At 39.6% G+C, this 27,532-nt stretch overlaps 1 protein-coding gene across 1 annotated transcript in view; it reads right to left on the reverse strand.

Moving 5' to 3' along the window:
* Positions 1-7,285: 7,285 nt before the first annotated feature.
* LOC139745414 (tetratricopeptide repeat protein 17-like) overlaps positions 7,286-27,532 on the reverse strand; it is a 30,476-nt gene continuing 10,229 nt past the window's right edge. The window contains exons 9-23 of the mRNA XM_071655804.1: positions 26,418-26,593; positions 25,946-26,145; positions 23,771-23,945; positions 22,354-22,437; positions 21,700-21,924; positions 17,375-17,542; positions 16,378-16,498; positions 14,777-14,985; positions 13,970-14,147; positions 12,732-12,858; positions 11,255-11,420; positions 10,478-10,552; positions 9,665-9,784; positions 8,054-8,197; positions 7,286-7,423 (exon numbers count right to left, since the gene is read on the reverse strand). Coding sequence (XP_071511905.1) covers positions 7,286-7,423; positions 8,054-8,197; positions 9,665-9,784; positions 10,478-10,552; positions 11,255-11,420; positions 12,732-12,858; positions 13,970-14,147; positions 14,777-14,985; positions 16,378-16,498; positions 17,375-17,542; positions 21,700-21,924; positions 22,354-22,437; positions 23,771-23,945; positions 25,946-26,145; positions 26,418-26,593 — 2,306 coding nt within the window. The remainder of the gene's footprint in view (positions 7,424-8,053; positions 8,198-9,664; positions 9,785-10,477; positions 10,553-11,254; positions 11,421-12,731; positions 12,859-13,969; positions 14,148-14,776; positions 14,986-16,377; positions 16,499-17,374; positions 17,543-21,699; positions 21,925-22,353; positions 22,438-23,770; positions 23,946-25,945; positions 26,146-26,417; positions 26,594-27,532) is intronic.

Here is a 27,532-nt window from a genome sequence, read left to right on the forward strand (position 1 = left end):
TGTCGATTTAGCGAGCCGATCACAAGTATTGTGAATTTGGAAGCTCTTAAAGCTAAATCGAAAGACAAAATATAAAAATTGAACGGGAAAACCTAAAATATGGAGAACGCAGACATTCATGCAGAGTTTGATGATTTACCCGTTACGTTACTGTCCGTGGTGTGTGTGTGTGCCAGTGTGTGTGTGTGTGTGTGTCAGTGTGTGTACTTCTGTGTGCAATACTGCATGCAATGCTTGAGTGTACACTTGACGATTGCTTGACGTGCGTTGCTTTGTTCTATGTTGTTTTGTTTTTCTCTCTTTTGTTTTGCCTTGCATGCTGTTTTGTTGCATGAGTGTAAATGCTCGATAGAAAGATTGTACCATGCAGGGTACACACACACACACACGCACGCACAAGCATGCACAATATTACGAGGTCAAGCAGGTGAGCACTGTTCGGGCACCCGTCCCGCTTCATCATGAATATTCATCAGGCAGTATGATTAAGTGCCCAGAACGCTGGATAGGTGCCATATAGAATGTAAAAACGTATCGCCGGAAATGTAAAAAATCTCCAAAAAATGCATCAACGGGAATTGTAAAAACGTCTCGCCTGGAGACGAAAAAAATGTTAAGTTTTGCCGGGAAATGTAACAACACTGCAGGGAAATGTAAAAATCATGTATTTCAACGGTATTACGTACCGATGGTATAAAAACATGTAGATGATGAATATTCATGGCGAAGCGGGATGGGTGCCCCAACAGTGCTTACCGGTCAAGCAGCACACCAACACGTTCCACACATACCAGAATACGCACACAGAGCTCTTCATCCCCACCCACACCAGTGGTGGATCAAGAGGGGGCGCATCGGGCACGCGCCCATGTTCAAAATTTCTTTCAAAATTTCTTCTTCAGGAGAGTTGGAGTCTCTGTAGATTTGCTAAAAAAATGACTGACATTTCAACTAATCACTTCATTCAAATGCCTTCATGTTGAATCTCATTTTACACAAATGGGTTACGATTCATACATTTGGCTACTTGATCGTTAGAAATGTCCTCAAAGTCTTTGAACAGTCCACGTCTCTCGTTTCTTCAAATTCAGCACAACCACTGTGCCACATAATTTTGACAACACAGAGCAACAGCACAGACACATGCACACATTACACAATCCAGAGAAATTAGCACGTTGTTTGTTTCTTTAGGCGATATGAAAAATTATATTTTATTCCACGTCGTAACCGTCGTGTATAATAAAGTACTTGAAACACACAGAGATTCCCTAAGCCATTACAAGACGAAGAGTAAAGATAAAATTTAGAGTATTTGATACTATGACAAAGACTATAATCCTCAAGTCTTGTCTCTTACGGATTCATTTCAAGCATTATATAATACGACATTCAATTCTCACTGCATCATTGATTTCCTGTCCAGTCACACGTACACCTACACTGTAGGTGTGTAAATGGGTACTTAGTTGGGGTAATGAATATTCATGTTGTGGAATATTCATGAAGTTGGAATCTTCAGGTGAATTGTATTGTCACATATGCCATGTAGTTGGTGGTAATGAATATTCATGTTGTGGAATATTCACGTGTTACATTCTACAGGTGTGTTATGCTATGAAGTACACTGCTGGGAGCAATGAATATTCATAATGATGACTACTCATGTGGTCGAATTGGCATAATTTGCATTGTAAAGATGGAGCATGGCTGCGGTGCTTCCCAAGAAATGGAGTCTGTTTACTGTAGACCTACATGTAAGTCTGATACAGTGATACCTGAATTGTTTTAAAGCTGTCGGATATAACAAAATCCTCTTATAACAAGGTGATTTTACAGGTCCTAACTCCATATAATTCTTTGTTTCTTTACCCTGATGTAACAAGAAACCTGATACAGTGCACTCCCGTTATAACGAACATGGTTATAAAACAAGGCAAGTGCCAAATTGTGTCTCGCCCATTCGCGTAGAAGAAATTATTGTTTTTCTAACTCCCGGAAGTTCATTGACCCACCTATGACCTTTGACCTTGTGGTGCCCTACAACTCTCCAAGGGACATTTACCATCCAAGTTTGGTCACAAATGGACAAAGGGATCAAAAGTTATGAGCCATAATTGAAATGTGCCGTAAAACCTTAACATTGGGCCCTAAAAGTTTGTTGACCCTGTCTGTGACCTTTGACCTTGTGGTGACCTTCAACTCCTCGCGGGACATCTACCATCCAAGTTTGGTCACAAACAGACACATACATCAAAAGTTATGAGCCATAATTGAAATGCGCTGTTATAATAACTTAACACTGGGCCCTAAAGTTCATTGACCTCTGCCTGTGACCTTTGACATTAAGGTGCCCTTCATGTTTGGTAAAATGTGTAACTTTGTATAACCACTCTTCCCTCCAAGTTTGATCGAAATTGAAGTCCTCAGTAGAGAGTTATTTAAGTTTTTGTAGCATTATGGACGGACGACAGATGGACAGACGCTGCAGGCGATCTTTTAGTCTCCCCATACCTTCGGTGGGCTCGACAAAAATTCCGGTTACGATGAAAGAAAAATCCAGGTTGCAAAAGTATTGATTCTATGTTTTTATATTGTTTATTTGTTTGGTTATAACGAAATTTCGATTTAACGAAAGAAAAGGGCTGGTCCTAAGGACTTTATTATAATGGGAGTCCACTGTATTATCTTTATACTTTATTGCTCAACCATGACGAAATTTAGATACAACAAAATAAGACTGCCGGGCTGAAAAGTTCGTTATAACGGTAGTTGCTTGTATTGAAGTTTGATCTGTTTTAAACGGTAACATTGCGACAGAAGCAACTAGAAAGCACTCAGAGAGTGCAGACCTCTGCCAAGCAGCACATTTCTGCCCCATTGCACACACGCTGAAAATCACCCAATTTCGCAATATAGAAGCCTTTTGTTTACGTCATCAGCTTCCAGCTGAGTGGCGCCTTGGCCAAGCAGAGCACACACTTATTGGTGCCCGTATGCAAACGTCAAATATGCGCAGCTTGAACTCCCAAGTTCATTGACCCTATCTGCAAAAAGATAAAACTCGAGACTAGCCCCGCTTTTTCTCTGGCAAGTGTCTATGGGAAATGCGTATATTTATAGCAAAATAAGCACGTCCACGATGGGTTTAAAATACTTTTGCACAGATCTCCTAGCGTGCTCAATCCTATCTTCAAAATATCTCATCATTGCAAGCAATGTCCCAAGCTTGAAATCACAAAGTTAGAGCACATGCATATGAGAGTCAAATCCAAAACTTGTCCCAACTTTGGGTAGCCCTGTAACATTTTGTGCCATTAAAATCTGTACTTTTTTATGAGTTCTCATAAAATCGAACAATATCAAGTACAATGTTGTACGCACAGCTCTGCTTCTGTCCTGGATTAATGAATGTGTTATATCATTTCCTTGTGTTAAAGAGACCTTAGATTCTTTTGTGAAACGAAGTCTGGATACTCTTCATATTTCAAAACATGTAGATTGCACTCTTGTAATACAGTGTATTCTGAAAAGGTTTCAACTGGGTCCTGACATAGAAGTTATATTACAGAACATATGCCATCAAACATAGGCACTCTTTATAATTTCAATGTGAAATATTTTCTAGTGTAACAATTTCGGTGCATTTTGTGCAGTATGATGCCATTGCAAAGCAAGCAAACAAACAAACAAGCTTGAAATATAATATTTACCAGTACCACATTTTGTCCTTACGAATTGACCTTATCATTAGTGCCATATTGACAAAGTGAAGTTTATGGCATGTGAGTGCAATCTTACTTACTCAACAAAGTTGCAGTTTGAAAAAGAAACAACGTCTCTACACAAATATCACTTCAATTCATATTGCCATTATGTTTGAATTGTGCTGCTTTAAATCAACTTAGCGCAAACACTGATTGCAGAAGAAGTAAATCTTTACAAAAAGCAACATGACAATTTACTTTGAACAACGCTTTTTTAATTAAAGGTGTGTGAGTGGTGAAATTAAATCCCAGGACATCATTTTGGCAATATGATTTCTGGCATTTCTACAAATGACATTCAAAACTAAAAAGATCAATCAAAGTACCCTGTAGGAACGCATGATGCCATAAATACATACATATACCAGGGCTCGACACTAACGGTGGCCCGCGGCCACCAAAAATGAAAGTCGGGCCACCAAATTTAAAAAAAGGACAAATTTGGTGGCCCGCCTCGGGCCTCCAAAATTTTTTGAAAAGTATGTCAATAAATTCATAACTTTTTGTGACTGAAATTAGCAGTTAAATTTGTTTAAAGGATGGATAAAAAGGACTGAATGAGTGCCTGAGAGTGAGCGTTGCAAGTTTGTTGAAGTTTATTTATGAGTAGATAATTATGTCCAACTTCTAATTCTTACTATCATAAAAGTTAAATATTTGACTCATTAAAAAAAAAAGGACTTTCAATGTTTTTTATTGTTTTTTTTTCGGGACACCAAATTTTTCTCTCGGGCCACCAAAAATTTGAAATTTAGGATTTTGGTGGCCCCATCGGGCCACCAAACAAAAAATTTAGTGTCGAGCCACGCATATACACTTAAAAGGTCAAAATGTTGCAAATTTCTGAGCTTTCCTTGAGAAACAGACTCCGGTAGTCACTGTGTCCATGTACTTTAAATCTATTTGAGTGTGACTGTGTGTGTGTGTTCATCCTGTAAGGCTTGGTGACGAATATCAAACCCTCAGAATTAGCCTCACTGTACTCCCAAAATTTTAAATCTTGGTTTCTAATGTCAATTAAAAGCACAACCACAAACTTGGCAAATTGTACTTGGCACATTTTGTTCTGAAAAACAAAAACAAAAACTGGCAACTGGTGTAGCAATCATGTCCACAAGAACCACATTTCTGAAGCTCGATCATGCATCTTAATATTCCAATTTTGATCAATCACTGTTAGTATTTCAACAGGCTGAATAAAAGATTTCTCTTTCAGCTCATTGCAACAGGGTTTTCCTGTATCACAGGATGCTCCATGTGTATGTCTATACTGACATGGACATGTTGCATTTTTAAAGGGATGGTATAGTATTGGTCAAGGTGAGGATTCAGCTTTTAACTTTTTGTGAGATACTTCAAAAAACTTTATGAAATGTTACAGACCATACAATTCTAAGAGGAATTTAACATTTATTTGATGAAAATTGGTTTTGAAATGGTTGAGATATCCATGAACAAAGTAAAACAAAGCGATCTTAATTAAAAGTGGAATCCACCTTTTATTAGGATGTCAGTTTGTTTTTTGGATAACTCAGCCATTTCAAAACCAATTTTCATCAAATAATCTTTGAATTCCTCTTAAAATTGTATGCTCTGTAACATTTCATACAGTGGTTTTTCAATTTCTCAAATAATCATCAAAAAATGTTGGAAACCTGAAGCCCCATCTCAACCGAAACTGTACCATCCCTTTAAAGTTTTGAAAACAGTGTGAGGATGACAGCCATGAGACTAATGAGAACAAGATGTAAAAGTCAGAGCTGTTATTGAAGAATGGCGACACATAGAATAACTGTCATATCTTTTTCTCTGACGCATAAGAGTTAAATGGAAGAGAAAGAGGTAAAGATAGACAAATTTCAGCTGTAATGATGACAGATCCCATTACTGGTGAAAATACAAAGCAAAACCCAAACAAGATGAGATTACTGCTCATCAAGCATACTAAGTAAAAAGTAAAAACAAAAACAAGCACACCTGTTGACAGAACTCTTGGAGTCTAGACAAGAAAGAACAGGACAAGAAAAGTAATGTGTGGGCCAATGCAAGGTGCTACATAAGCCCTTGCCCAATTAACGAGGGCAAGTTAAACTCAAAGTCGGGCAAGTGTTTTTGAATAATGAGATAAAAACTTCTTGCCCAATCAGTTTTGAAGCCACAGCTTAGACCATTTCCAAAGGCTATCATTTTCCCAATGCCAACAAATTCACTGTAGAATCATCCTTATTACTCCGAATCCAATTTTGCAATATTGTAAGCCATCACTGCTATTAAAGGTGCATAGTCCCGGTAGTGTAGAGGGGGCTGTTGATGATGCTGCCGATCACCATTAGCACTGATGCGAAGATTACCAAAGTTGAGCTGTCATCAAGAGTAAAGTGCATAGGTGTTGCTAAGTAATGTTACCTTCGTTGTCTTCTCTGCGAATCGCGCAGTCTGTCGTAATGCCAGGGTGCGTGCATATGTGCTTCTTATTATGACTTCACAAAAGAAGTTTGCTAAAGCTGTCATCCCTCTCAGCCGAATCATGAGCCGAACTGTGATTGGACCACTGACTACAGTGGATCAGACTTCTTCGGACTCGGGAAAATGGGTCACAGCGTAAGCGCTAAAGAGGAGTCCATAGCGTAGGTCTCTATAGGAAACTTGCATCATGTGCCCGCGTACGCATTTGACTAAACCACCGGGACCATGTGCCTTTAAGTGTGTGTGTTTGGGGGGGGGGGGGGGGGGGGGAGGTCTTTTTTTGGTACTTTACCATGATTATAATTTCTTTAAAAGAATTTCATGAACTAAATTGCATTGCATTAAATTCAATACATATGCCAAGATATGAACATAGTCTGAATGTGGAGTGTAAAAAAATTGTTTGAGAAATCCAAACTGGAATTCCCACACACATTCATAGTCTCTGCCCTAGCAGACAAAATCTGTGCCTATTTTAAAGCAAAGGGAATTAAAGGGGCAAGTATCTCACTGCATCTCATGATTTTGCAAAATATCTTTTGGTTGGGGTGCTCTTAGCTGTTTTTCACACTATTCTCTGGAGGAGAAATTGAAAAAAACAAACAAACCTGGATTTCAAGTGAAAAGTTACTGCCAAACACGACCTGCCTTTCAGTTGATTTGATTAGACAACAGAGGAAGTGTCGGCTGTTTCATCAGTTGACATGACAATGCTGTATGGATAGTCTTACATTCCTTGCCATTAAAATGCACCCACCTCACTTACGCAATATCAAAGGAACTTGGAGAGATGGTCCAGAGAATCCAACCGAAACAGCACACCAAAGAATTGAAAGTTTTCTCTACTCTGTTTCGCAGGATTTAATGTCTATTATTGCTACATACTAGTACCTATGATGATAATTAAAGTGAGCATTTCTCACGAAGTAACAGAGGCCATTCACGTAAACTGAGTTACACCAAGTCAAACCTCCAGACTCAGTGATACGTTCTGGTGTGAAGGACTGCTATGTTAAGATAAACTGTGCCAACCGTACGGGAGGGTTCTGTTACTATGGCGACTGGCTCCCACCACCTGTAAGCTGCAGGACGTTGCACTGGATGGTGCGCAGCCGCTCCACAGCTGGCTGAAAGTCTGGCTGCAAGTTGAGCGTAGACTGGTAAAACTCTAGAGCGAGGTCCCACTGACCCTAAAACAGGTGACAGGAAAAAGTTGAGAAATTGTGGATTCAGAGAGAGAGAGGAAAAAGATTTTCTGACTCGGTTTGGCATCATATCACTGTCCAATGATAACTTCAAATTACTTGCAAAAAAAGCTCAACATAAATATCATGACAAATCATATGAATATGTGCAATATCAATGCAATATCACTGCAACTTCGCTAGTTCTAGTTCTACTGGTGGAATATTTGGTGGTGTTGGTGTCAGGTGTTATGTTTGTTTGTTTTTTTTTTTTGGGGGGGGGAGCAATTCTGTGCTCTACAGAACTATCACAAAAATAGCAACATGTAAATATTCTAAGAAATCAAGCAGTAAAAGAAAAAGGTGATGATGAAGAAGATGAAGGAGGAGGAAGAGGAAGAGGAGGAGGAGGAAGAAGAGGAGGAGGAGGAGGAGGAGGAGGAGGAGAAGAAAAATCAGAAGAAGAATCAGAAGAAGACGAATACGGAGCAAAAGAAGGAAAAGAAGGGAAGAAAAGAAGGAAAAGGAAAGGCAAAAGAAAGAAAAGAAGGAGAAGCAGAAGAAGAAGAAGGTGATGACAAGGGGGGGGGGGGGGGAGAGCCATGATGAGGACGAACAATTCTCAACCACGCCTACCTTGGAGGAGTAGATGTTGGCAAGGGTGAAGTGATTGATGACGAGTTGGGGAGAGATATCGATCGCCATCCGAGCCACCGTCACGGCATCATCATGCATCCCGACGCGGTGAAAGATGTTGGCGATGCTCACCAGAGCCAAATCCTACACATGAGAGGCACATTTTGGAGGTTCATTACAAATAGGGTGCTTTAGAGCGCTCTCTTAAAGCGAACTGTACCATACCGTAACTGCGTCAGAGGAGCACTCGAATGCTCCTAAAGTGTACAGTACTGAACTGTACCAAGCCAGAAGTGGACCACTTCCCGATGTGCTCCAAAAGGGTATCAAAAGCGCACCAAAAGTTCGCATGAAAAGCATGCCCGTATCATGTGCATATATCATAATGCAAAGACATCATTCTCTTTGTTCGGGACAGCTGTAAGTAGTTCAAGCACCCCAGGTGAATGACCCTTTTGCTACAAAATGCATGACCTCATGAAAATAACTCATGAGGTACGCTTTCTCAACAGAGCGCTCAAACGCTCCAAATCTGGCACAGTTCAGTAAAGTACGCTGTAGTTCAGTTTGCTTTGATTCGCTTTAGAGCACTCGAACGCACCCATAGTCAGAAGTCTATTCTGAGTCGGTCTTGTTGGTGACAAAACATTTGAATATTTCGAATGACATGTGTCATTAAAGTGAGGTCTAAACTAGTTCACCAGTTCGTAGTTCCACAATGCAAGATTAGAAAAAGGTCCTTGTTTCAAGATGTTGGTTTGTATATTCACAGAAATAAGCATCTGTGATCTAACAATTTTTAATGTAATCCGTATAAATGGTGGTTGCCACCACATCCACCTGACAGTAATAAAGTGTTGATCATGGCCTTTGACCATATTTTACAATATTCATGGGAAAAAAAAAGTTTTGTTAATGCGGTTCACGCAAACAATGAAATGGATCCTTCAATACATGGTGATTGATGGGCCATTCTGGTCACCTGGTTTATGGAAGACCATTCTCTCTCACAACAAAATTCCACACTGCTGCACTGGGCAAGCTTTATACAATCTGTTGCTTTACCAACAAGTGAAGTGCCTAGTAACCAACTGAGAGAAAAGGCAAGGGCATTTGTACCACTGTGCACATATTGAAAGCTAACTAAGAAGTGGCTTATTATGCAAAGGATGACAAGAATTAAGTTTTGTTGAAGTTGTCTTTGTGCTCTGAAATCTTCAAAGAAAAAAAAAAAAACACCAAATGTACATACACCATAAACATGCTGAGTTCTTTGCACTTGTTTATCCCATCATGACATATTTTAATTCATATGAAAATACAAGACATATTTCCCTGATTTGGGGGTATCAACATCAGTCTGAAAGTACATGTATAATGACTAAACAAGTATGTCATCACGTCTGAATTTGGCAAAATATGGGTATACAAAATTGTGACATCTTTATCGATATCCATCAAATTTGATTACAGATGCATGTACATAATACTTCGTTAATTAAAAATGTTGTATGATATCTGAAAAGAGAGACATGGATATTGGGGGTGGGGAGGGAGAATGTATAACCAAACTTGCAAGTTTTGCAAAACCAATGATTTGAGTATTCCTACCTTCATTGAGGATGGCGCATAGTGCAGGGCGTGGCGGAGGCAGTCGAGGGCGTTCTCAGACTTTCCTTCAATTCGCCAATAGAGGGCGGCCATGTTGGTGGCAACCCACGATTCTGGGTCCTGACCGAGATTAAGAGAAAAATATTTGAATACATGAACATATATTACATTGACAAGTTTCATCAATACCATTTTCCATCAAACATACAAGCATTTCATCCCCTTCCTTAGTTTGTGAAGATTGCTTTCGTGTAATCTGAACATAATTTTGCCATTAAAGATGATCAGTAGAGCAGAGTTCTCTTTAACTCTTTCTCTGCCAGGAACTTTGGACAGTGTGTACAACCCTATGAAGTTTTCTCTGCAAACTGGCATGCAAAGCACACTAATGGTTAACAAAGAGTTCCCAAAATCCCCCTTGTCACAGTAAACTATAGCCACATTTACAGTCCCATATAAAGGCCAGTTTATGGTCACTCAAACCATCAGATCGGTTTTTGCGGGTGATAGAAAATATCTGCTGCTTATCTGCAAACCTTTTGCATATTTCTATAATTCTCCACAACATGTGTCCCATCATCATCTTGTTCATTGTCGGCTTCTTTAACCCGTTGCAGACAAGTCCCGAGTATACTCGGGCAGGTGTCTATGGGAAATGCACGTTGTAGCAAAATCAGCCTGTCCTCAACGGGTTAAAAGGTTAACATCATGGTTATTACCATCACCCTAACCATCTTCATCATCATCATCATCATCATCACCATCATCATCACTGTCACCATGGTAACCACATCCACCATCCCTCATACTCACCTTTTTCAGCGCTATGGCAACCCGAGCTCCCACTTCGTCCACTGACATGTGACCTCCGTGAATAGTTTGCATCACCTGACAGAACAAAATCAAAGGGGCGAAATATTAGTCAAAGATATTCATATTGCAAATGAAATTTGCATAATGAATTGAAATATTTCCCCCCTACTTTGATATCATCATTTAATTTCTTCCCCCTCCCAATTTTCACGTTGGTTGTATTCTCTCTCTCTCTCAATTTTCCTCAATTCTTTCTCCATTCTAAAAGGAGACTACTTTACACAACATATTAACATTAATCACTGTACGCTACAATTTCCAAAAACTATACATCTTAAATTTTCAATGAGAATGTCATTTGTGTATATGATAAAAAAAAATTCTTAATTTTTTCTATTTTGTATTTCTTGATGACTGCATGCAAATGATATCTATACAAGCAAATCAGGCTTAGTCATTCATAAATTAATTCACTTATTATTTTACTGCCATTTTAGTAAAATCTATGGCAAAGCAAGTCTACATTTAATAAAGGTAGTGCAACAGTCACAACTGAGTAGTAAATTTGGTTAAGGGCACAATGAAATCAGTTACAAAATGGACATTCTAACACCTACGCTTGGTATGGGATTAGAGACTTAGATTCAGAAGGACAGAAAAATCAAGATACTTGATTCATAATGACCAAATAAAGCAATTTAGGGTTTAGGGTTTCGGTTTTGATTGCAATGATTCATATGTGAAAGGCTCCGGCTATCATTTGTAAGTTGTTCGAACCTCCTTGAGACCCTGTTCAGCTTCATAATTTAAGTCCCTGCGCTGAGCCATTGCTGGGATGTGGTCCAAGGTGTGCATGCTGATGGGTTCGTCTGGTTGGCAGTACGGCTGAATCTCGAGCTCCTCCCGTGTCAGCATTGTTGTGAAGTCTATGTATTCGTCAAGCCTGGGGGTGAATATTATGTCTCTTCGTTATAACTAACCTAAATTCAATGAGGTGTAGTGGCTTGCAGACTTACAAAGTGAAAATCCACACAATGTTTGGGTAGAATTCAGTGCATAGAGTAATATCAAACAAACACAATGGATGCTTCATCAATATCAGACACAAAAGAAAGAGAATTTGGGAGTTTCAAATCTGTTGAATGATTTCATGAAAATGAGACTCAATAATCTTGAAATTTATATATAATTAGACCTATATTCTTGTAGGGATAATGAAAAAAAAATAAGAATGAAAGTCAGGAAACATTAGAAGTTCGATTGTCAAAATCACCTTCCCATGATTATTTGTTTTCCTTCCCCCTCCTTCTATCATCTCTGCCTTTGACAGGTAACGTGGTCATGTGACTGCATATTATTGATCAGGTGACGAATGTGTAGCTTGTATCTCAAATTTTGGTGAAAATCATATTTTTTTTTTTTGGTTGATCATTAGATAAATGATTGTTCATGTGATGTCCTGTCCAAATTCTGGCTGTCTTATCCCCAAAATGAAGCCCCCATGGCATGCCAATGGAAAGGTGATGCCATTCGCTACAATGCTTTGGCTGCCATGTTTGTTTGTTTTTTTACGCTCTCCTGAACATCCGAAATATTTAAGATACAGGTTTTGTCGCCCCAATAGCAATCTTACCCATTAACCTGTTTCTCCCACAATTCTCTAAGAAACCCCAATGCTCTAAAACAAATTCTTTTGGCAGGTAGACCAACCTGCGCACAAGCAGTCAAGCGATATGTACACATACCCCCTTTCCACAGTCAACTACATACATGTGCCATCGAACAATGCAAAATAGAGATCAGGTGAGAGGTATGAATAGAGTATGCACTGATGGGCTTACAAACTCTTTTGGTATAAAAAAAAAAGAGGCTCCATAATGGGATCAGTGAAAAAGAAAATTTACTGAGCTCAGCCTTGATCGCTATGTACGTCTTCATACAAATTTTACATCAAAATAAGTGCACACTACATTGGGAAAAAGGCATTTGATACTATATTAGACATACTTTTCATGCAAAAAGAAAACTGATGGTGATATTGATAGAGGAAACCATAATCTTCTCTCAAAGCCATTTTCCTGGGAAGTACAACACAAATAAATATGAATTTTGGCCACAAATGCATGTACTTAGGTCTACATTTTGGGAACACCCGGTTCCTGTAAGGAATGGGTTAATACCATAACCAAAACCCGCTTTAATCAGGCCCTGTGGTCCAACTACCGAGCCAGACTCTTCCCCTCAAAGGACTCACCGTAGATCCTTGGCGGAGACCGAGACCCAGGTGGAGTAGAAGGCCTTGAGGTTCAGCCGTCGGAACGTGCCACACTCCTCCACCGTAGGCCACAGCAGCTGAGTCTGGGACAGCAGCTTGTGGACGTCTGGACAGGGGGAGATAGGTCAGAGAAAGGTTGCTGTCAGAGTAGTAGTGGAGTAGTGGTAGTAAGAGTGGTAGTGGTAGTGGTAGTAGTAGCAGTGGTAGTAGTGATAGAGGCAGTGGTAGAGGTAGTAGTAGGGGACATAGTGGTAGTGGTAGTGGTAGTGGAGGTAATGGTAGTGGTAGTGGTAGTGGTAGTGGTAGTGGTAATGGTAGTGGTAGTGGTAGTGGTAGTAGTAGTGGAGGTAATGGTAGTGGTAGTGGTAGTGGTAGTGGTAGTGGTAGTGGTAGTGGTAGTGGTAGTGGTAGTGGTAGTGGTAGTGGTAGTGGTAATGGTAGTGGTAGTGGTAGTGGCAGTGGTAGTGGTAGTGGTAGTGGTAATGGTAGTGGTATGGTAGTGGTAGTGGTAGTGGTAGTGGTAGTGGTATGGTAGTGGTAGTGGTATGGTAGTGGTAGTGGTAGTGATGGTGGTAATGGCAATGGCAATGGTTGTAGTAGTAGTAGAAGTAGTACTCTAAAAGTGGACATTTTCGCGCATTTCGTGCAACCAGAAGCTAGCGCGAAAATAAAAGTGCGCGAATATTTTTGCGTGCCATATGTTCCAGTAGTTGATGTCTTGATTCCGCATAATTAAAAACACGCGAAACTCTCCTTGCCGGCCAAGCGCGAAAAAATTAGTTGTGCGAAAACATCCACTTTTGCAGTAATAGAAATAGTAGTTAACTGTAGTAATAAAGTAGTGGTAGCAGGTGAGGAGGTGACATTGTATCACCAGAAATTGCACAGTGTGAGGTAGCCTTTAGACTGCCGTTATCAAGTTGACGTTTGTCTTTCATTCATCGCGTATTTGATCTAATGTTAGATTTTCTTTTTATTTGTTATTCATTAAAACTCACTCCTATATAAAAGAAATAGCGAACTTGCTCTGTAAGTGCAGTGGACATTCGGTATCCTTAGATGGTGCACACTGCATACTTGCCAAGCAACTCGTACGCAGAGGCGGCTCCAATCTAAAGAAACCTTGTGTTCACTGCACTCACACTACCACACGCCGTGCCATGTGCTATTTCTATACTATCATCATTATTTTCCTTATATCTGTTTTTTCCTCTCACGGAAAAAGTGGGAGGCAGCGAGTACGCAGCAGTGGTGGTAGTCGAGGCTGGGAGGGGTGAAGAGTGTTGGGGAAGGAGGGGGTTGGAACTTACCCACATCAGGGGCGGGGACAGCTGGTATCTGAGGTCCAAACGCTGTGGATGGAACGGAGCCAGCTTTGCAAGATTTGAAGGTATCCTAGATGGGGAGTGATGACATACATTTGTAAAAGTGTGAAGTCAAATGGTCACCAGTTTGATGGTACAAAACCTCACACAGGGTGGAAGATGAGTTGCTGCATTTGCCTTTTTGAATCCGTTTTCTACATTACATACAAATACTGTACACCGCAACCATATCATGAGGTTTTTATTTTTGTGAATTTCACGAGTCAGGTGTTATTCGTGAATATAAAGATATGCAAAAATATTGACTCTGATCCCGATATGAATGTGATGTGCAAGCATACATTTCCCCGTTCAGTACAGGACTCCAAAATCGCGAATTTAACCACTTGCGAAATCGTCAGGAAGTCCCGATTCGCAAAAATTTAGACTTGCTAAAATATGGTGTGTACAGTTATTGTAGTAAATGGTCTAAGTGTGATGGTACAATACTTGTGAAATGGGTGGAAGATGTTATGATTATAATTGGCTTCGTCTCTTTAAATACAGCACTTCCCTTTTTTGTTGAATGCCAAATCTTGTTCCATTGCACAAATAGGAACTTTTCATTATTTGTTTTATACATGGCTGTGGCTCTTTCTCTCTCTCTCTCTCTCTGTCTGTCGTATCTATCTCTCTACAAATTTGTGCGTCAGTTCTTACCCCATTACTGGCAGGATTTCGCTGCACCCCGGGGTTACCAGCCGTGCCATCTGCGGTGCCTGTCTGGGCGGGACCATCCAAAGGGGGACCCTGGACACACGCAGGGAGGACCTCGCTCTCCGTCTTGACTGTGGGGGCGCTCTCCGTCTTTTCTGTGGTGACGGTGGTAAACGTCAAGTCATGAAGAGGGCCCCTCTCAAGCAGGGCTTCTGTGAAGGAAAGTTTGAAAATGTGAGGATTTAAAACTTGAATACAGCAACATTATAATAGCATGTCTATTTTCATCATGACCCATATATAGACAGGAACAGACTATAATCTAAGAGTCCACTATTTATATTAACTTTCAAATGGATTTTTTAAACAAGTTTCTACCGGAGTTGATCAGTCAGAGAAAAAAATAAAACATAAATTCCTACAAAGATGATAACAATGTTGATAATGAAGGCAATATTAAAATTAATGAAATTCTTGTGTACACTTTTGTTTTTTACTGATTGACAAATTGCCCTACATCAATGTAAATAGGCACTGAATTAATCAGTGCTCAGTAGAAGCCTTCATAAAAAAAAAAAAAATCATGGGTGCACATACTCATGTTTAATTGTCTTAACTGCTGTATTTGACAAATCAACCAATGCAATTTTTTGGTCATGTTTATGGTTTATTTGTTGAAACATGGAATATGGAACGATAAAACCCCAAAAAACAAAAATATACAACTGTAATAATCCATGTAACAATATGATAACAGCATTAATAATAACTAGAAAAGCATTAAGAGAGCACAGACCTCCGCCAAGCAGCTTATTTTCACCCATGTACACGACCAATTTCCCAATATAAAGAAGCCTTGATTACCTCACCAACTTCTTCCTGCGCGGCACCTTGAGCAGAGCATGCACTTTAGTGCGCGTATGCAAACCTCAAATACGCGCAGCTTGAACTCCCAAGTTCAATGACCCTATTTGCCAAAAGATACAAAATCCTTCAAAAATTCATACAAATTTCTGGGTCACTACCAACATTTAATCATCTTTTCCGTATGGGATTATCAACTCTTCCTCTAGGTTTTATCCAAATCCATTCCCAATTTTTTGACTTAAATTTTGCAAACAGACAGACAAACAAATAAACAAGCAAACCAATGCCGGAAAAATCATAACCCCCTTGGCAGAAGTAATCAATAACAATGACAAAAATAATAATACGAAAAAGTGGAAGAATAGAAAATGTAAAGTTGATATCTGTGGACACGAAAAACTTTGATATTTTTCAAGTTCTGAATTCAAAATCTCTTAGTTCATGTCTCTTCATGTTTCCTCATCTTTAAATAGGAAAACTGATGAAATCTTTGGTGCAAACATATCATTTTAAAACTTTTTCCCTCAAAGATGTACATCCTGGGGGGCATTTCATGAAACGTTTTGGTCGGATATTCTTCTGACAAACTGTTACAAGCAACTGAAATCCTTGCATCTGATTGGCCGAGAGCAAATTTGTCCGACAACTTTGACGGACAAAATGCTTCATGAAATGTCCCCCTGGTGACAAGGACAGTAAGAGGTGAAAGGAATTTGGTTGATTTGTTGAATCCTTACGTTGAGCCTCCTCCCTCGTGACCTGTCTCCCGTCGTGAATGAAGACAGTATGACGTTCAAACTCCATCTTGCGATGTGCCGTCTTCGCCTCGGGGGTCATGCCGTCTTCTGGCACCTTGTACTTTCACCAGAAAGAGAGTAGAGAAAAAAAACAAGTTTTCATTTCAGAGGTTTTCCTTTTTTTCCTATTACTCTCTGCGAATAAGATCATACGTGACCCACTACATGTTCAACATAAAGATCCGAAAGTCGGGGGAGGTTAATTTTCTGAAAATGGCATGACATTATTCCCTTACTCTTCCACTTTAATTTCATATCTAACACGACTCATAAAAGCACTCGGTTGCGGAGATATTGATGATTTTATTAGCGTATGTTGAGTGGTTTTAACATAGGAAATCGCCATTTTGAGGAAACCGCTTTCAAAGTTTTCCTTCCAACGCTACCATGATCAAGGGGAGGTAAGACAGTTTTCACCTCTTGACAACTGAAAGTATGCTCATAGGAACCTCCGCGATGTTCATTCAAGCTTAAAGGGATGGTAACTTTTAACTTTCTGTGAGATAGCAAGAAACCACTTAAGAAATCATAGAGAGCATGCCAGCATTCTAAGAGGAATTCAAATTTCATTAGATGAAAATCGGTTTTGGAATGCCTGAAACATCCAAAAATAAAGTAAAACAAAGCGATCCTTATAAAAGGTGGGTCCCACCTTTTATTAGGATTGCTCTGTTTTGGATATCTTAGCCATTTCAAAGCCATTTTTCATCAAATAAATGTTGAATCCCTCTTGGAATTACAAAAATTGTACATGCTCTTTCATATTTGGCAAGGTTTCTCATTATCCCACCAAAAATCTCAGAAACCTGAAGTTAGGTCTCAACCAAAACAATACGATCCCTTTAACGCCAGCTGCTAACTTCAACAAGCTTCATTACAGATATACTTGGCATTATTTAACAGGTAACGATGAAGAGTTAATTGAAGTTCCACTCACTCTGTCTTGACCACCAGTCTCCTTGAGGAAACACTCCACGATATCAAGGACGTCCTTGGCTCCGAGGAGTTCCTTGTCCAGTGTGTGAGCAAGGGAGACCTCCTGCAGGGCTTGCCGATACTTCCCCACCCAGGCGTAGCCACAGGCCAGTAAAAAACGGGCTGGGGGCTGGTGGGTATGATCACAACAAATCAAGATTTGTATTAGCAATGCTGCTAACATTCATGAGCAAAATTTTTTACTTGTAAATAGAACCACTTGCAAAAGTTCTCTTACAGGTCCATATTGCTGCGAAAATTTGTCTTACAGATCTAAATTGCCATGTACAGTGCTGTATAAGCTGTTACTTTTGCGTACAGATATTTTCGCGAGATGTTGTTTTCGTGCATTGACACCAACGCTTTCGTAAATGTGCTATTATCACAGCACATGGCGACATTTTCATGTGTTGTTGAATTCCTGATGCAACATTGATGCGCGAAATTTGCGAAAATTAAACCCTAGCGAAAATAACGCTTATACAGTACTACATGAAAAATTGCCCCATCACATCTATAACAGGAAGCTTCCTGTGACAGCTCTGGGCCCCATTTAATGAAAAAAAATTAGGACAGCAACTCTTGCTAGCAGGCGCGCCGGAAGCAGTTTTGGATTGGGGGGGCAAACATTGGAGGGGGCTCAAGATTAGACCATGCATATGTTACACAATATACACATATACACACACACACACACACACACACACACACACGCACACATATCTATTATATATATATATATATATATATATATATATATATATATATATATATACTCTCTAAAAAAAATCGAGTGAAAATATTCACTCTTAAAAGAGTGAATACAAAAAAGAGTGAATTTCGAGTGAAATTGGAGTGAATTTTGAGTGAAAATGTTCATTTTCACTCATTTTGGAGTGACGTCAGGGATCACTCCAAAATCTTCGAGTGATCCCTGACGTCACTCCAAAATGAGTGAAAATAAGCATTTTCACTCAAAATTCACTCCAATTTCACTCGAAATTCACTCTTTTTTGTATTCACTCTTTTTAGAGTGAAAATTTTCACTCGATTTTTTTTAGAGAGTATATATATATATATGTAAAGCGGCGTACGGTGGGTCGAAACATGGGGGGAACCATAAAGTAATTTTGACGGTCTGTATGCTTGTGCGTGTGTGCGAGAGCAATAATGGGACTACAATACATTACGGAATGTGATACATTCAACAACGCAGTCATTGAGGAACATTGTAAGTTTTCCTTACATGGATTATGGAATGACGGTGTGAAACGATCGACAAATTATACTGTCAGCAACATAAGGTGAATGGCACAACAATAAAATGCGAGCGAGCGAAACGAGCGAGCTTGAAAATTTTGATATTCTACAGTTCCAAAACTGGAGTTTTAATTGTAGCTATATATTTCGCTTTGGAAATAAATGGGGCGCATCGGGCGCAACTGCTGGCAATTATTGGCAGCAACATTAGGAGAATGGCATAACGATTCAATGCGAGCGAGCGAAGCGAGCAAGCTTGAAAATTTTGACATTCTACAGTCCCCAAACTGGGGTTTGTAGCTATATCTTTCACTTTGGAAATTAATGGGGCGGCGCATCGGGCGCAACTGCTGGCAATTACTGGCAGCAACATTAGGAGAATGGCATAACGATTCAATGCGAGCGAGCAAAGCGAGCGAGCTTGAGAATTTTGACATTTTACAGTCCAAAAACTCCCGTTTGTAGCTATATCTTTCGCTTTGGAAATTAAGGGGGGCATCGGGCGCAACTGCTGGCAATTACTGGCAGCAACGTTAGGAGAGTGGCATAACGATTCAATGCGAGCGAAGCGAGCGAGCTTGAAAATTTTGACATGTTACAGTCCCAAAACTCCCGTTTGTAGCTATATCTTTCGCTTTGGAAATTAAGGGGGGGGCATCGGGCTCAACTGCTGGCAATTACTGGCAACAACGTAAGAAGAGTGGCATATAACGATTCAATGCGAGCGAGCGAAGCGAGCAAGCTTGAAAATTTTGACATGTTACAGTCCAAAAACTCCCGTTTGTAGCTATATTTATCTTTCGCTTTGGAAATTAAGGGGTGGGGGCATCGGGCGCAACTGCTGGCAATTACTGTCAGCAACATTAGGAGAATGGCATAACGATTCAATGCGAGTGAGCGAAGCGAGAGAGCTTGAAAATTTTTACATTCTAGAGTCCAACAACTGCCGTCGTAGCTATGTTTTTCGCTTTAGAAATTAAGGGGGAGGCGCACCGGGCTCAACTGCTGGATGCGAGCGAGCGAAGCGAGCGAGCTTGAAAATTTTGACATTTTACAGTCCAAAAGCTGCCGTTTGTAGCCATATTTTTTCCCTTTTATTCATATATATACATATTTATTTTATTTTCTTTGTTTATTCATTTATTCTTATTCTTATTATTATCATTTTTTTTTTTGGGGGGGGGGGGGCTTTTTGGAGGGGCAAAAATGCGTTTTGCCCCCCCACTTTTTGGATTGGGGGGGCGGCCGCCCCCCCTGCCCCCCCACTTCCGGCGCCTATGCTTGCTGGAACATCAACTTCCAAAAGCAACAACCAATCAAGAAGTTGGATTCCAGTCATTACCACGACAACTGCAGTTCCTGCAAGAGTTACCATCATCACAACTTTTTACAAAACGGGGCCCAGCAGATGTCTTTAGTTCGGGCATTTTCAAGAGGAGAATTTACAGACTGAAGTCAGCTGCTAATTTTCATACCTACCACAAGGAGTTGCTGTTTTGAGGATCTATGTGATGCCAACTGGATTAAACATACACCAAACAATATGAACAGGTAGAGCAGTGCAAGCCAGCTGTATGACAGCTATTGTCAGAATGATATTCACCTGGCAATCCAAAAATTTAGTAGCTCATTTCAGTCTGAATTCAGTCTAAAGTCCTTCAGAGGGTTTGTACAGCCATGGCAGCCTGCTTAAAAGCTTTCTTACATAGTTCTGTAGTGGTCACATCAAATACACGCAAACACACAACCAGATACCCATGGAAGATATGGTATCTGAACTCACAACAACAACAAGAACAGTCTCTTTAAGTTTCTGGATTGGATAAGATATGAGGGCTTTGATTTCATCTAACAACAACTAGCTGATTGAAATTGCATGAGTCAATAACTTCTCCCAGACCAATGAAATAACAACCCTGCCACACCAGGGTACTACAACTAACTAGGATTGTCCCATCTTTCCGACAGGACACAAGACAGTCTACTCTGTAAAACCAGAAACATTCACAGCATTAACCCTATTTTAACTGGGGGGGGGGGGGTCAAATTGACCCCCCCCTCGACATTTCGCGCCACGATTCCGCAACGCGCAAAGATTTTGCCGCGTCGTTTCATTACTTTTTTCATTGAAGTCTCCCGCATATTTTGAGACCAAATTTGCGACGTCCAGGTACACCATTCTGAAGTTACGCAATGTTTAGCATATATGCATGTCAACCCGAAAACAGCTCAAATTCATGATTTCGTGTGCAAATCCAATGCAAATTGTGTTTTTTTGTTTAATTGATATAAATTAGATCATTTCAACTTTTGAACATTGAAATTAATCAATTCTTATGTAGATAAGCTTGAAAAAGTGCCTGCAACAAATTTTGGCAAAAAACAATAGAAAACAATAGGTCGAAAAAACAAAAAAATACATAAGAAATTAACAAAACAATACAAAACAAAAGAAACTGATTTTGATTGCGCTATCTTTTTACAAGAAAATTGTTTGATGTGTCTTGAGGAACTCTGACACAAAAATTTAGCAATCCTTCATTCTTTTAGATGGAGTTTTAGGTGAAAATATGATTTCATGCGTACATTTGCATAATCAATTTATCAAAAAATATAAAATAAAAATTTTTCCATCGTATGACCATGTAATCTTTTAGTTGACATCCGGCTCTATGTTCAGGCAAAATTTTGCGGCGATCGCGCGATCGGCGGCCGAGATCTGGAAGGGGATCAAATTGACCCCCCCCCGTAAAAACTTGGTCTCAAATAGCCCGGTTAAAATAGGGTTTAAACTTTCACAAATTGGAGCCCATGATCCCCCTTTGGCTTTTTGCAGCATGAAACCTTTTCAAATTAACACATAACTAGCATTCAATTCACTTTATAGACAAAAAACTTTTGACTGCATTTTACTTTAAAAAAAAAAAAAAAAAAAAAAAAAAAGTTGGCTCCAAAAAATATTCACAAGTGTCTCCTGCCTATGAAAACTTCTGGGTATAGAGTATCATTCCAAGAGCTGGACCTAACCTTGAGATTACTGACTGGCAGACCCATCCTCAGGATCTGGGTTGCGTCCTCGGGTAGGTCCAAGTCATACAGGATCAGCGCCATGTTGGTCAGCGGCAAGTCTATCTGGTCCGCAGGGGCATGGAACAGCGCCCTCCGGAGGCACTCGATGGCGTTGAAGTTGTCGCCGTGGAGACGCCAGTAGATGCTGGCCCCATTAAAGACCAGCCATCGATCCTTGATTTCCTATTTGCAGAGAAAGAATGCATCAATGAATTAAAATTTGTTAAATGCTGAACATTTTATAGACTTTCATCACTTGAAATAAAAGATGTCATAACCATTACCTACAACTTAATAACATTGAAAAAACAGAAGAAATTCCACAATCTACTCCTCTTTTGTCTTTCCGGTGATGTTCACCTTTGTACTGCATTGTTATATTTTCACACATTCATTACTCAATTTCTTTGAGTTTCTGTGTTGGTCCTATTTTCATTCAGCCAAAAAATGGCAGTTTCTGAAAAGCAGGTCAAATATGTGTTTTTTTTAATGTTTTTTTTTAATGTAAATGAGAAGAAAAAGAGCTTATACAAATAAGATCATTTCAATGATTGCTAGAATTTATCATTAACAAATGGACAACAATAGCAAGAAATTCTTCTTTCACTTTACCTGACGCGCTGCTACACCGATTGCGACTCGAAATCCAAACTCCTCTTCAGACATCTTGTGTTGGGCAAGGAATTCTTCAAACATCTAACAAAGAGACAAAATCAAAAGAATTTAACTCTCTCATCACTTTCTGCCATTCAAACGGGAAATTTCTTGTCAGTTTTGTCTTTTTTCCCCACTACCCGGCATTTTGATTCTTTGTAAAGATTAAATGCACAATCTAAATGCTAAAAGACCATGCAGGGAAGGAGAAAGAATCAACCTGGGATTTGAACCCATCACCTACTCACACTGCTAACCACCCAACTACTCTACCAACTGAACCGAAGCCAAATTACTCTATAGCGAGACACATTTGCGGCATGAAATTTTTTGTGAATTGGTGCCGAGCACCTTTCTCACAGTCTGAAAGTTTTGTAAATTGCCACTGGCATTCAATGCACAGTACTGTAAAAGTGGAAATTTCCGCGGTGTTGAAATTTTCGCACATTTCGCGCAACCAGAAAAAAGCGCGAAAATAAAAGCATGCGAATATTTTTGCATGCCGTATGTTCCAGTGGTTGATGTCTTGATTCCGCGGAATTAAAAACACGCGAAACTCTTTTCGTCTGGCCAAGTGCAAAAAATTAGTCATCCAAAACTATCCATTTTACAGTATTTACAAGGAATTTTACATGCCTTTTGAATTTCATAAATACAGGCTCTCATCAGAGTGTTACTGTAATTACCTGGCAAAGCAAATTATCCCCGAAGGGTTTTTATTTATTTTTTTTTCATCTGATGTCAAATAGATAACAACAAAGCCACAAACTCTGAGGATGTCGTTGCTGCAAATAATAGCTGGCAAGATTTTCCTGCAATGCATATCTTTTACTTATATGAAATCTGCCGAGAAAGAAGCCTGGAAGAGTACAGAAGAAATGTTGTTATCTGATACGGCTGCAGCAACGTAGCATCAAGTACGCCCATTCTCTTGATACTTCATTGTCCCGTGGATACAGAAATATGATCCTCAGTGAAAAATGTTCAATAATACTGGCCTGGTTACACATAGACACACGTGCATGCACACACACATACACAAACACACAAGATCTCCTCATAGACATGGAAACTGTAAAAAAGGAAATTTCCGTGGTGTGGAGTTTCTGTGCATTTCGTACAACAGGAAACCTGTGGGAAATTATAGCACGCAAAGATTATTGCCTTTTATATTTAACACTATTTTCTTTTGACCGAATGCAAAAAATCACTCACGCAAAAAAGTTATACTTAACATGCTCTCTTTATGTATCATATGACATTCAATGTATGTAAATTTACCCTACATTATCATATCAGCACCCCTCCCTGCACAAATATCCTCAGGCATTCTGATGAGAAATGAGTGGTCAAGAGGTCAATGCACTGTCCGTACCTGGCGGAGACTCTGAGGGGGGTCAGAGGTCGGGAGGGATGCCTTCTTGGTGATGGCCTCCACAAAGTCCACCTGAGTAGCGCCCTCTAGCAGCGGAAACATGCTGGAACACGTCGGTACCTCCAGGTCCATCACAGACCCAGAGAAATCAATGTTGGTCTTCAGAACTTCCAAACTGGGAGAAAATAAGTTAATCTTAAAGGTTTAATTTTGCAGATGAAACAAAACCCAGATTTAGTGCTTCAAAATAGTTCTAGAATGTGAGTTTAGGGTTAGAAACAACCAATGTGAAGGGTTGATCAGGATAATCAATGTTAAGTATTGTCGAATATACACAAAGTGAACAATAGTTATACATGAAATAAAACTGTTTCTGGAATAAATCCTCAATGGTCATGGTTTAATGAGATAAATTAGTGATATCTTCTTATATTTCAGGTTTTATTGCAAAATTTTTATATGGTAGGATATAAATGTGATACAACCTACCTATACATATGCATCAAATGTGATAACTGAAACATTTTTGAAATCACTGCACCCAGTGGTAAACTGTTAGTTTTGATTGAGATGGGGCTTCACATTTCAAACTTTTTTTATGCGAGAAAATTAGAAACCACTTTTGATATGAAATTTAAAAAAGCATACAATTCTAAGAGGAATTCAAAGCTTTTTTTATCAAAATCGCTTTTGCAATGGCTGAGAAAAATCAAAACAAAGAAATCTTAATAAAAGATCTGACCCACCTTCCATTAGGACCACTTTGTTTTACTTTGTTTTTTGATATCTCAGCCACTTCAAAACCGATTTTCATCACATAAACTTTAAATTACTTTTAAAATTGCATACTCTTTCATATTTCATATAGTTCTAATACTCTTGCAAAAAGTTAATATCTAGATAACCCATCTTAACTAAAATTGTACCATCCCTTTGATATTGGGCTTCATTGCCAATTTTCTTGAGAATGTTTTTCTTCACATCAATTTATGCATTTTGCTTTCTACATGAGCAAAGCTGGATTGAAAATTTAGAGCTAGCTTGCTCCTACCCATAGCAACATTGAAATACTGTAAAAGTGGATATTTTCGCGTGACTCATTTTTCGCACTTGGCCGGGTCGGAAGAGTTTCGCGTGTTTTTCATTCCGCGGAATCAAGACATCACGCACAGGCACATATGGCAAGCAAAAATATTCGCCTGCTTTTATTTTCGTGCTAGTTTCTGGTTGCGCGAAATGCGCGAAAATTTGAACACCGCGAAAATTTCCACTTTTACAGTACATGTATGAGATAAATTCTTTAGTCACAGTTATAAATCATCTCGTAGATTCGTATCTGAGATGCAGAAGGTCATCCAAATTTGTACCAAAATCCACGAAGTTCAAGGTCTCGCTACATGTCTTGCAGAGTAGAACATTACATTGAACTGTAAACCATTGATGGTGAATGGAAAACCACACCGATTATGTCACATTCTTTTGGTATGCAGAGACTCCAACTCTCCCACTTTCGACGGGAGATCTCCCGCCGAAAGCCCATTTTTGCCAAATCTCCCGTTCTTCCCGCTTGAGATTGAATTTCTCCTGCCCTGGCTCTGTGTCTCCCGTTGGAAAGGATTTCTCACTTATTGCCATCGTATGTTGAAAAATAAGCCTTAGACAGCACGAGAGAGCATCTAGAACCCTATAGAGCTGGACCCCGGCCGCAAGGAACTTCGCGCTTTGCGCACATCAACTTGGGGTCTCCCGTTTGCTAGGGGTTTCAGGCGGGAGAATCTCCAGATCAGAAGGTGCTTGGGGTTAGAGTCTCTGGGTATACTTCAGTAGTCTTGTTGGAAACAATTGCAAGCATGGGTAGCAACCACATTCAGGCCAGGTGAGGTTGTTTAGAACCAGTATCATAGCAATGAATGTCTATGACACCACACTTTAGTACACTATAGAGTTCCCTACCTTGAGACAAGCTTTATCACTACAGCCGTGAAAGTGGTAGAGGCCCTGTGCATTAAAGATAATTTGTCAAAGATTCAGCCACTTCTGACAATATCAAAACTTTTCGTGTGCCCTATTTTTAAGACACATGAATCTTTATTACAATTGATGCAAACTTGAAATGCTTTTCTTGACTCTATATTCAGATTTACCACACCTGGCTTCAATCCATCCTGACCTTACCTTGCCCTATTTGACAATGGAAGGAGCTGCTGTGTGTATTCCTTCCAGCTAGTGTTACTACTGGTCCACTTGCTACACGCATCATTGTTGGGCTGATCCATTCTGCCAGACAGGGGTGTGACAGAGACAGGATCCACTGGGTGGGCATATTCCATCTCTTCATGGGTTCCTTCCAAACTCAGATTCAGACAGTTCTTTTCCTGATTAAAAAAATAAGAAATTAATCAGAATAATAAATAAACATGTACGCTGCTGCTGTTATTATGAACAGGACCCTGTTACATAATACCATAGTAAATGTATAATTAATGGTAACTCCGCAATCGATAGTAACCATCAGTGATTTCTTGGATTTGTGAGGCCATGGAACAGTCGTGATGTATGTTAGTTACCATTACCTGTAAAGTTATCCATGGCAAATTTTATGCAGCCAGGCCCAGATGGTAAAAGTACAAACTGATTTAGCACCTACCCCATTGGGAAATACGACACAGTTATCCTGCAGCAAAGATTCATCCACCACTTCGATCTCCTTCTCCTCGTCAACTGGCAGGCCGTAGATGTCGGACTCCGGAATGCCGTCCCGCCGGCACATCAAGAACTGAGTCCCTGATCCCAAGTGGCTCACTTCACACTTTGGGTTCTCACCTTTATAAAGGAGGAGAATGTCATATTATCATCAGGAGAGATAGAGAGATGAACAGAAAGAGAGGTAGAGAGGTAGATAGATAGATAGATAGATAGATAGATAGATAGACAGATAGATAGATAGACAGACAGATAGGTAGATAGATAGATAGATACACAGATAGATAGATAGACAGATAGATAGACAGATAGATAGATAAACAGATAGATAGATAGATAGATAGATAGACAGATAGATAGATAGATAGATAGACAGATAGATAGATAGATAAAGAGACAGAGAAAAACAGACAGATGGACAGATAGACAGATAAAGAGTTAGATAGATGAATAGATAGATAGATAGATAGATAGATAGATAGATGGATAGATAGATAGATAGAAAGATAGATAGATAGGTAGATAGATAGATAGAAAGATATGAAGATAGATTAGTGAGAGAGAGATGCGGTGAGATGGAGATATACAGGGAAAGAGGGAGAGAAGGAGAGAGAGAAAGAGAAAGATAGATGAATAAAGAGAGATTGAGAAATACAGAGATTGAGAGAGAGATTGAGAGTAAAATAAATGGTGAGAGAAATCTACACTAGGAATCTGAATCCTTGAACTTTAATTGGAAACCACCAGAACTACAATGGCACTGCTTTGGCTTTATCATGCAGATGCAGATGATGTGTAATGAGAAACAAATGCACATAAACACTTTAAACAATTATTGTATGATGACCACAGAATCGGGCCTCACGTGGGGAAGAAAGTTTTTTTTTCTGAACAAAGAAAAACAAGTAATCATGTTGCTATCTGCTATTCCTTTTTCCCCGAATCCATGCTCAATAAACTTTTCAACCTCCAACATCTATCATAGTAGCTACCACTTGTTTTCTTTGGTGTGCTGCTAATTGATTCAATGTAGAATTTAAGGTCCACGAACAGTTCTGC

This window comes from Diadema antillarum, unplaced genomic scaffold (assembly GCF_040938485.1).
Source record: "Diadema antillarum isolate AM-2024a unplaced genomic scaffold, OU_Dant_1.0 seq00001265_RagTag, whole genome shotgun sequence".
Lineage (NCBI taxonomy): Eukaryota > Metazoa > Echinodermata > Echinoidea > Diadematoida > Diadematidae > Diadema > Diadema antillarum.